At 38.0% G+C, this 12,151-nt stretch overlaps 1 protein-coding gene across 8 annotated transcripts in view; it reads right to left on the reverse strand.

Moving 5' to 3' along the window:
- FARS2 (phenylalanyl-tRNA synthetase 2, mitochondrial) overlaps positions 1–12,151 on the reverse strand; it is a 252,522-nt gene that overhangs the window by 182,584 nt on the left and 57,787 nt on the right. For all 8 annotated transcript variants that reach the window (XM_086740264.1, XM_086740258.1, XM_086740261.1 and 5 more), the window contains one exon: positions 3,986–4,621. In XM_086740264.1, coding sequence (XP_086596390.1) covers positions 3,986–4,621 — 636 coding nt within the window. The remainder of the gene's footprint in view (positions 1–3,985; positions 4,622–12,151) is intronic.

Here is a 12,151-nt window from a genome sequence, read left to right on the forward strand (position 1 = left end):
TTTTGAACAGCAAAAGAAAAAGCAACACTGCTACACAAGTATCAGTTATGAGACACATATGATAGGACTCAGACTTCTGTTCCTGAGGCAATAGAAATTCCTTTATTTTTAAGCATCCCAGACCTCCCAAATACACTTGTAGACATTTTACTCTTTTTTTCCTGCACAGTTTAAATATTGCATTGAACAGATTTAACTGCTTTATTCTGAAAAGCATTGTTGGATTTTTTTTTTTTTAGCTGGATGAAACAAAGTAAGACAAAGTTTGAAAAAAACATTTTATATTGTCTTTGCAATAAAAGCTGTATTAGTGGCTTCCAAACTTTCCAGACCATGGACCACTATAAAAATCTTACAGACCTTCTGATGCCCTTTGCTGTCAAATTTTCAACTAAAAAGAACATAGAATACAATGTAGGTCCTCGGACCAGTGAAGCTCAGTTTATTATGGCACAATTTATACACCACTACTTGGAAAATATTGAATAATACAATGTTCACAACTCGGGCAGATATCCACAAGAGTGATGTCCGTTCCATTCCTACCACTCAGCCAAACTGCAGCTTCAGGAATAAATCCACCTCAGAATATTCTAGCAAAGTAATGTTGTTCTTCTTTTTCTTAACATGGTGGATTCAGTTCAGGTGCCCCTGCTCCCGTATGATCCTCCCTGCTCCCTGAGAGGAGGAGTGGCCACCTCGTAGGCTCCTTGGGACTGATGCGTTGCTCAAAACCAACATCTCAAACACCATCCCAGAGGCAGCGGCACCCGAAACTTGATGTGATGCACAGTGCTTATTGAGCTGGGTGTTTCACCAAAACATGGAGCCTGCACCACTTCCCATGCCCAGATGTGCTAAAGACGAAGGTACAGCAACTGCTGGCATGCAGTGGTATCATCAAGAGATGGCACAAGCACGGATCCATGTAGGGAGATATGTAGTAGATGTCCATCTTAAGGTAAAAAAAAAACAAAACAAAACGCTATTTCATCATTTGCCGCCTACATAGGAAAGCGGCATGGATCTTCACTTCAATACTATTCTCTCAAAACATCCAGGAAATCCCAAATTCCCTCTGACTCACACATGCTACTACACAATAGGAGATAAAAGTTCTCAGTTAGAGGGACTGACAGACTGACACACCAATCCATGACGCTCCACATCCATCTCATGTGGCTACAGAGTCGCTGACTCCTCACACAAGTCTTAATCTTCACGGGCTGAGGCACTGAAGAGTATCACCCAAACTGAAAGAAATACACAGAAAGGGGGATTTCCAGAGGCTGATTTCAAGGTCTTGAATCACCCCTGGATGAACCTCTCCTTATCCTCAAGTTGCAGAGGGCTAAGAAGAGTACTCTTCCCAGGCCACTTAAGCATTTTTTTAAATCTTTGCTCCCCTGTACCCAGCTAAACATTGCTATTATGACTCCCAGTTACATACACAAATATTCTCACATATACTGTAAATGCTCCAACTCACTCTGTATAAGAGGCTGATCTCTGGAACACTGTAAATTTATTTAAATTCCTTCACATGTGCAGATTTTAAAAAGTGACTGAAGACAGGAAGGAGCTTTCCTGTGATACAATGTCAGAATGGGAGCAGTGCCCAAAGCTGCAGTAACACAGAGGATTTTGGACAAGTCAAACCTAATGACACTAGTCTTGGAAGTTAAAACCTAGGATGGCACACATTGATTTAAAAAAAAAATAAATAAAAAGTGTAAACAAAGATGCAGGTCAATCAGGTGTTCACATCTACTCCAAAGCATAAGGAAAAAGATAAAAGCAACTTTTTTTTAAAAAAAAAAAAAACAACACACAAGGTACACAAGTATGGAATGATGAGGAAAGCCGTATGTATTTATATCAATAAGAGAAAATCTGCACTTCTGTTACCTGGGACAAGAGTCTTTATATTTCAGGATACAAACACTATGAAGTCACAATATCAAAATCTTTTTTGCAATTATATATACTGCTTTGGAGGTGCAGTCTTTATTTTTAACTGCAATATTTAGTTTTCCATTGTATCCTAACAAAAAAAAAGTTGCCATTTCCACCAAAAATATTTCAATGGAGAATAAAGATGTATCCCTACTACTTCTTCACAGCCTCCCTATTTATAGTTTTCAGATGTTTGGCACAAACAAGCCTGATGAGAGCATCATTTCTCCATCTGAACAATCCGCTATTGGCCTCCATAGGAAGAAGGTTACTAAATTTGAGAAGCAATTCCTATGTTTTCACATCTGGTCCCCTTAAAATTTATGTATAATTCAGTACAGACTATAAAATGCCTTATGACATCTCCTTCCCATGTGTAAACATTGTTTGTTGTCAACTGGAAAATGTTCTGCGATTGCCATTGGGTTTATATTGGCTCCCTCTGCTGACTAAAATGCACAAAGTGTAACTTAGGTGAGAATTTTTTTGTCTCTTTTCCATAAATTGTGGTCAGTAAAGAACTGCACCAAAGACCACAGCATAGCACAGAAAACATTTCTTTGTAATCCATCCAGGAAAGTTTGCCAGTTCAAATCTGGCTACAGGAGTATCAATATTGCCAACCCAAAGGATTTAAAAAAAAAAAAAAAGAAAAAGAAAAAAGCCATATACAATAGAAGGAAAATAATAATCTATATGCCCTTTAGAAGTAAAAAAGGGATGCTGGAGGAAGAGAATACACAAGAAATACCATTTGGGGAAAATATTTAAGAGTAACATTTTAACTTATGTCCAGAATTTTGCAGCAGATTTGGGAAGCTACTTTTAGCACTAGTTTTAGCTATTTCTGTTAGTCAATTTTGAACTCTTCTATATATTGTATTCAGGTAATAATTACATAAAATATTTTTAAATATACTGAAAATATGTCTAAACAGATTTTCAAATGTTCTTCAATACTAGACCAAGAACATTTTTTAAAAGTTTATAGGAAATTGCAGCATGAATTATTCTAACTTTCAGCAATGAGTTAGTTTGGAAGATGGGAATTTCTTTAATACTTTCATATCTGCACTCATACAAATCTGCAGAAAAGCACTAGTTACCTACCCATCTTTGAATCATAGATTCATATGATAAATGATAAATGTATAAATCAAAAGAACAAAATTGAGCAGTGAACTGACTGCAGCATAGAAAATTATTGTATTGGCCATAGGTTGAAATGTATCCAGAGCTTGTAGCTAGGAGCTAACAGTTTTTTCCTCAGTTTCCAAGCTTCTGCTCCTCGGTACTGTGCAAATCTCCTCTTGCCAGAGATTACAGTCTGGTTATGAATGAAAAGTCTGAGACAGAGGTAAGACACCCTGACACTCACACAGTTCTGCTCAGTGGGTTACAACTTAAACGTGGGTATAAATAAATGAATATAAAAATATTTCTCTCATGTAGTATTACCTCCATTTAAGCTTTGTTCCGCTCAGACAGTTCCTTCTGGAATGATTCACATTTGGGTTATTTCGAACAGGCAACAAGAATACTAAACACAGAAACAGTCCCCAGTGCAATTTCAGAATTACACATTCAATTTTTTCCACAAGGCTCTTGTGATGATGACTGTAAGAAGTTTTACATATTGCAACAATCTATCAGTATTTAATCTGCAACCAAAGCAAATAAGGACCTCACCGGAAGACATTTGAGATAGAACTAGAATTAAATTGTGCAGAACATTATCTGAACAAGCTGTTTCCTTTCAGATAAAGTTTTATTTTTCTAGATTTCAAGAATACTGTCTTTCCATTTTTCCCACATTTTTCTAAGAAAGTTCATAGTTGTTTTCAAACTCAACATTTTCCACTTATATTTTTCCCAAGTTAAAAGTATTACTACATGATCAATCACTTGATCTTTATCAATGTACAGCATGTTGCTGTAATATGTTTATGGGCAGGCACTTTGCTTACAGCAAATACAAGATTGTGCAACTTACCCAAAATCTCTTTCACCCCAACTAGAGAATTCCTACCTCATGACAGGAGAAGAGCCGAACTCCTTCCATCTGATGGAAGACTGGGTAGTGGGTGTTATCAATGGTATCACGGCGGTAGACATCGCCCACTGCCAGAAAGGCATCTAGGCCAGAGTGTATCAAGTCCCACTGATGAGCTGATGTGTGTGCTCTTAGCATGTGATCACGATTCAAGTAGTAGTTATCATCTTTCCTTCTGCTGGCATGGTTTTGTGGAACAAGTAAACTATCGAAATTCTGCTGTACTGTCACCACTGGAGAAAGACTGTCATAGACAGAGAAGAGCGGAGTCCCACGGCGTCCTGTATATTGTTTGTAAAAGTGGTCCTTCACCTGCTCCTTGATTAGCCACAAAGGGTGATGCTTTTTGTTGTGCAAGTCCTTCCCCACCTGGGAAAGAATCTTCTCTGTGACATTGCTGTAGTCATCTTGAGGATAAGCTTTACCAAGCAGTTCCACGGTATTTGAGCAGGGTGCGTTGGAAGAAAAATCTGAAGGTACAGACTTGGATGAAGAATGCCTTGAGTGGGTGGGAATTCCTCTTGCCTTTACTTTTGATGATAAAGTTGTTTTAGAATACTTAGCTACTCTCATGAATTTCCAGAGCATTGCCATTGCAAACTCCTTTATGATCTAGAGAAAGAAAAAAAAAATTGAGTTAGGAACTGCAATCTTACTGCAGGAATTGCTAGTATCTCAGGGATAAGTGAAATTCAGATGTCTGCTTGATTAATATGATGAAGTTCCTGTTATAAACCACTATATTGACTTCAGAGAAGGCAAAATATCCTTGTGATGAAATTTCAGCTAGGATATCTTACTCAATTATCAGTCTTCTGCATCATTGCATCAGTATTAATGACTCTAGACCTAGCCTTAACCCCACTCCAGATACTGCTGCTCTCTACAAGTGAATAAACATCAGGCCTTCTTTGAAACAGTATTCTTCATCCAGTTAAAATATGAGGCAATAACTGAATACTACTTATGAGAAACTCTGAAGTTTAACAACACCCTTCAGCAGTTAGGGACTTGCTTATAATAAAACCCCAGGCATTATCTTGTTGTTGTATCGTTTTCCCACATTAGCAGACACTACGGAAAGCATTCCACATCAACCAGATGCATGTGGCACACACTATGCAATCATCGCTAATTCTTACTTAATGCCAAACAAAACCAGTTTAACCTTTCAAAGCACTGAACCACTGTGAAAAAAACAGATGGTCAGACCACACGGCATATATTTATATATAAACAGCATATTAATTTCACACATGAGTATTGCACGAGATTCACAATAAAGGCTCTACATAGTCAGAACCAATCTTAGCATTTTGGGGTGAGCACAAACCCCCTTTTCCATATGTTTCCGGAACAGCTGTTTTCACAGCTTACACTGCTGTACCAGGCAAGGAGGCTCCCCAAATATCAGGAAGGTGAATGAAGTGATGAGATTCTGGGAGATGTCTGAACAACTTGTTTCCTATCAAACTTTGCACATCTGCTCTGTTTACAAAGGGGCTTTGTGCTTCACATATACAGAGCTGCATTACTCTGCAGTGTTCAAAGAGAAAATTCCAAAACCAAAGAGTTTTGAGGATCACGAGCCCTTCAGTCACTCCAAACGCAATAAGCCCATTCTGAAATGCAAAATCGTTGAAAAGCTATAGTTGGGCTTCACAAATATTATCACAGGTCCCAGTAAAACAATTAAGCATTACAATTTGCTTATTAAGGAGTGGGAAACAGAGGCATTAGAAGTTAAGTGGCTAGGGAAAGGCACTTGCTCCAAAAAACAAACTGGTTTGCATTTCTCTGTGAACCAAGAAATCCAGGGCCAGAGGTTTCCTGGGTGAAAGTATTTTCTGTGAAAGCCTTCTTAAAGAAATGGAGGAACAGAGGACATAAGCAATTGATAGACCACAGTCTTCAAGGGATAGCTCTCCACTTTTACACTAGGATTACAGTATCTGGCTAGCTTTCCATGAAAACATAATAGAAACAAGTGCAAAAATCCCCAAACAAGCTAGGATTATTTTTCATACTCTTAAACTCAAAATATATATATGCAAATAGAATAGACACATTCTAGAATACAGAGTCCCCAAGAAACAGATCTGTAAATATAACGGGCATGTTCATATTTGGCTTCCTCTCTTCCAGCTTATGCCTGGATGTTCTCCATAGGTCTATTTCCTGAAGTAATTGTATCTCAACAAATCAAAATAAAGGCAAGTTTGGTAGTCAGAAATTAAATTTGGCAGGTCAGCATAAAGTTACTAAATATTTGGTTTAATTCTTTTTTTCTGGTCAAATATCTTAAAAAATAAGAGCAGCTACAACTTTTATCTAGTTTTGAAACTTTCAAGGACTGCTTCTTTTTTTTTTAAAAACTTTGCAAAACTTTTTCATCAAATTAGTCCTTGGCTGTTACTGATAAGGTTCTTCCATAAAGGAATTCACACACACACACCAGAAACCCCTCTGACACAGACTAAACAGGGGATAGCTTTACATTTTGAAAAGAGGCTCCATTTTCCCCAAACATACGTTCTCCTTCATGGAAAGTGAGTTCTCATTTTCAAACAGCTGCTTGAAACACCCAGTTCTAGCCAGATAATGAATTCAGTTTCCCTTAAGTAAATATCACCATCTGCCCATACATTTATTTTTCTAAAAAATCTGATTCAAAACTTATACGTAACTTCAATGTACAAAAAACTCTCGTGACTTTATCGTGAGTCTCGTGATACTTGCTGCTTTCCTAAATACCATTCGTCTGCAAATCAGAAAACCACATCAGAAGTTTAACTTTCACATAAAGAATTCTTCTCACGATTATAACTTTATGGAAAAAGAAATTAGAACATGAACCATAACTCTTGGGAGAAGGGAAGGGACTTTTTTTTTGTTTATTTTAATATTCATTATTTTTAAGGGAGACTAATGTATACACCTATAAGGTCTTACTTGATGATTTTTCAGCTTAATGAGCGACACTGCTATCAGTTTCTGATAGTTCAAAAATGCTAATTTTTCTAAGCAAGGAATACATACTCTTCACAAACCTGTACAAGGAGAAAAACCTACAGGTGAACTTGTATCAGAGTTTTCATTCTAAAATTATGCTTGTGCCTTAAATAGTTAAATTGCATTACTATCTGCATTATTATTCCAATCTAAAGCAAAATCTACTGTGAGCAGTAAGAAAAAAAAGTTACAGTTATCCAATGTTATCCAATGGTCAAGTACTGCAAACAATGGCAAACAAGCGGTAAAGGAGCCACTGACATGGTATCACACAGGAGCGCCATGAACATTGAAGTTCTTCACCAACGCTCTTCTGCTTCCCTCTCCCACCACAGACTCATGTACACTACTTTGAGGATCATTACGGAAAAATGGTATTGGACTTAGTTCAGCTCAACTGGTGATAAATTACATTTGTGGAGGGAAGCCATAGAGAAGGAAGGAAAAAATCCACATTCACATTCTTTACAGCATACAAGAAACCTTCAAATAAAAGAAACATTTGCAAGGGTAGAGAGTAACACTGGAAAATAATGTCTTCACATTTCGGCTAGCAATAAAAAACTGATGTTAAGGATAAAATAATTAATTATGTTCACTTGCAATAAATAGACAGTTATTTCTAGTACACATCTAAAGGTCCGAAAAAGTACAGCTTAAATATATAATTTTCTTCCATCATTTCCACCATGCTTATCATTTGGCAGTAAAATGAAACTGGTTCCTGTGCACACTGACAAAACCTGAATCCAACAGCAGACTGCCAGTCAGCTAGCAACCACAGCAAGCCAAACAGCAGCTGTAGGTCCTGTAGCTGAAAACAAATACATAAATGGGAAATAAATATTGAACAACCACCACTGGCATCTATGATCCAAAGATGGCAAAGCACTCCACCAGCATTACCAGTGGATAGCATGCTCTGGGCTCGACAGTGGCTCTGACTTGCAGCGGGGAGCCAACGCAGGGTTTTGGAAGCAGGCTGCCCTGCCAGCAGCTCCCAGGGGGACTTCTCAAAGCACTGCAGGTGGACGTGCAAGCACCAGACCCACTATCTCCTGTTATACAGATCCTTACCTTGACGCTGCCACTGCCACATTCCCAGGTGCCTCAGCAGCTCCTCTGAAGCTCCATGGGCTTGGCCATGTACCTGAATCTCCATACCATGATGTCTAATACAACTGCAGGAACTCAGATCTTTGATAGGGACGATATTGTACATTATGTTTTGGCAATACATTTGGAACCACGCCTGCACATGAGTATTAGCTTTTGAGCAGCTTCAAGGTAGAAGAGAGGGCAGGAGGTGGCATCCCTTCCACCCAGGGATGAAGGCATCAGAGCAATCCTGTCTGCACTGTCAGAACAGGCACAGATGTGACCGCTCTTGCCAAAGTCAGTCCTCTACCACAGACCCCGTGCCATTTCTACTGCAGTTTCAGTTGACGGGCAAGGCTCCTTCACCTCCCACAGAAAACCAACCACTCCCCGTGCAGCAGCACACTATGCATTACGCATACAGAAGTACGCCACAGTCAGGAGCTGAACAGGGAAATAGCAGACAGAATACCAAAAAGTATTGTGATTTTGAAGCATATGCAAAAGGCCGTTTGATATGATCAGGGTATCATATTGCTGTACTCTTAAGGCTGTCATTTCATGTCTAAATCCAGGTTTCCATGTCACAGTTCAGCAAGGATTAAGACAGCATTATCACAGCTGCAGTGGTATTTGTCACAAGTCCCCTCTACTCCACTGAGGTTTAGGAAAAAAATGTACACTCAGTAAAATTCCTCCTTACACTTGCCTTGAAAAAAGTAGGAGAACAGAGGAGTAGTTTAGCAGCTCATAATGAAAAGAAAAAAGTCCTGTGTGTCAGTGTCGTTTTTATTCGCCCGCCTCTCCTAGAAAAGTGGAAGAGAGAGGAAACTAGAGGCCACCAGTGAACCCAACAGGCCTGCTTTCCGGGCCATTTGTTAGGTATTCCTATCTGTGAAGCAAGGGCATCCTCACTCTCGCTGACCGCTTTTCTGTCTGCCCTCTGCTTTTTACTGTTTATGGCTGCAAAAACACACAGATGGGCTACTGCATACATAAGCCGAAGTACACGACGGGCTTGAAACAAAAATTCTACAAAGATGAGAGTCTGTCTCCTATCCAAGAATAGCAAATTAATGCAAGATTCTGAAGTGCCATGGAAAATGTTAGAAAAGTTGGGCTGCCACCATTTTGTGATGTGACAGCTTTTATCTACCGTATGTGGGGAGGGGAGTTCAACCAACATAGCATATGTTGAAACAAAAATTATAAACATATGCTAGGCTGCTAAAATTGGACATTTACCAGTCTGCCTAGCAATTTAGCTAAGCATTGAATTTTAGTTTTGAAAACTATGTAGGCATACAGCAGCAAATATCATTGTATTGCCATGACCATATCTACATTGCATAGGCTGTAACAGAAATTATTTTGCATGAAATACTAATAACAAGGTCAGATTTTTTTTCAAGCTCATTTAAAAATGCAGATATACTGTTGCACACCAGAACAGACTTTCACTCTTATTTCGCATGCTGAATTTACGTTATACACATAGACCTCTGAAATAGCCATCATCAGGGATATCTGAAAATGTTCTGCCCTTGGAAGGCTGGGTTCTAAAATGGATCCATTCTAAGTTGTCTGTAAGGCTAAACACTCAATGGAACAAAATACTGCATGCTCTACAAAGCACCAGGCAATATAACATTGCCTTCAAGTATTTGGCTCTATTTTTTCATGTACTTGGAGTTCATCTAGTTAATAATCCATCAGCAAGTTCCAAGACACATACAGAATAACTTTTTTTTTTGTTATTTTTCTTAACTGAAGCAAAAATGTGTCATAAGCTGGCTTGCTGTCTGCTTTCTAATAGTGATACATTAATCATGATGCCGCCTTCAGCAACATTTCGAGGCTTGCAATATTGAAAGAGAAAATGAAAAAAAAAAAACCCTTTTCTGGGGTAAGGTATGACCATGTTTTCCCTCAGTGTTACATATAAGATCTTCTTAAATATGAAATTAAAGGTATTAACAACCATGCACCTTTCTCACTGATGCAGAAGACGCCAACTGTCTGAACAAAGGGCAGTACTTCATGCCTTGCCTTACATACATGAGCACCTGAAGGCAAGCACAGAAAACATGGTCCATACTTCCGAGGCACACCTTCAACCACCTTCACCATTCTTCAGAACTGCAGGATGGGCTAAGATAGTGATAGTGGACAGCAAGTCCTCAGCGAGGGGGAACACATTTCTGCAAGGACCTCTGGGCAAGCACCAGTTTTAAAACATTTTGAATCATCACCTGAGTAGACTCACCATTTCAGGTTGGGTATTGCAAATGATGACCAATGTTGTATTCACACCACAGCGCAACAACTTTCAGTTCCCCATGAGGTCCTCCAAAGACTGCTACAGGCACCAGTCTCCCCTGATACAGTGTTACTCCAAGATTGTTCAGGTTTATCCATAAGTTTCCCACTTATTAAAAGGATAATACTTCTCAAGACATATGATTCAAGACAAGTAAAATGTGTATCAGTAATCAAAATACTTGTAAATTCTGTAGCTGTGTTGTCTAGCTGGTATAAGACTGTTTCAAAGATTGACATAATTGAGTTTCAGGAGAACCTGCAGTGAATTTGATTGAAGCAGTTCAGAAGTAGAGTATCCACACACTGGAATTTGTGATCAGCAAGCTGATTAGGTACATCAAAGTGCTGAATTATTCAGAGAGTATATATATTTTTTTTTAAAAGAGAAAAGTATACAGCACATTTGGCATTAGAAGTTAAAGACCAAAGGCAAACAAATTCAGACTTCTTGTTCTAGAAGATGGAAAGACATCAAACTCATTTAAGGTGAGCAGTTCAACCATACCATTTTCAGTTCTACAGAAAAAAAAAAAAAAAACAAAAAACCCAGATTAATAAAAACAAAATAAACAAATATAGAGGAAAGACACCACCGGTGCAAAACCAACAACAACAAAAAATATTTTTATATATATGGTAGTAGAATAAATTAAGGAAAATCATTCCTGCTCAGAAACAGTATCTAATTTTCTTTCATTTATACCTTAACTACTTCTTGATTTTCTTTTTTATAAACTAAAACAGAGTTTGTTTGTTTGGTTTTTTTACTGAAGAAATATTAATTAAGGCCTTTAGTGGAAACTTTTAATAGCGTGCAATGACTAAGGTACACAAAACTCTACTGAAAATTAAGCAGCTGTAACCTGAGCTCCTACTGGCATACCTGTGCTCTCCCTCCACTACACAGTGAGACAAAACAGCTAACAGTCAATTCCATATTTTAAGGAAAAATCCTCATTACACAAACATATTCTGAATGTATTATATTACAAATTATAGACTGCAAAAAGGCAATGCAGAAATCATTCTTAAATATTCTCAAATGTGTCTTCTGCTTTTAAATACACCCATTTTTCAAGGGATGCAATCTGCAAAAACACTGCCTTTGTCTGCTGAGGGAATATTATTTTTCTAATACCTTGAAAAATTTGCCAACTAGCTTTCTTCCTTAGAAAACATATTGTCAATAACTGTCAGATGAAAGGGACACAGACTTTTAAATACCTACAAAATCCTCACTGCAGTCAAGATTACCACTATCTCTTCTGCCTTCTTTTTTTCCACCAATACCTGCAACTCGATTATCTGTATTTTTCAACAGAGGCATATACCATCAATAATTTTACTCCTATGGAGTTTTATATGAGTAAAAAATAATTTTTTTAGAAATTAGATATTAGTAGTATCTATGTGTAGTGGTATACTTTCTTAGTTCCCACTGACTACCTACAACATTTGGACAAAATAAAACCATAGAGATCTCATCCCGCTTTAACAGGAGGAGACAATAATAGGGTTTTTTGCAGTCAGTTATTAAATACCAAAAATGGAACACATGCAGACTCAGTAACAGTGCAAAGGACAGCAGAGGAAGTATAAGTAATTCATTTTAAGTATTACTAATTTCCATGACAGTAATCCAAAACACCACACGATAAAACAACAACTCCACAGTGTGGGGTGGAGGGGTGATAAATGTGGTACATTCTG

This window comes from Chlamydotis macqueenii, chromosome 2, assembly GCF_036417535.1.
Source record: "Chlamydotis macqueenii isolate bChlMac1 chromosome 2, bChlMac1.mat, whole genome shotgun sequence".
In the NCBI taxonomy this organism is placed as follows: domain Eukaryota; kingdom Metazoa; phylum Chordata; class Aves; order Otidiformes; family Otididae; genus Chlamydotis; species Chlamydotis macqueenii.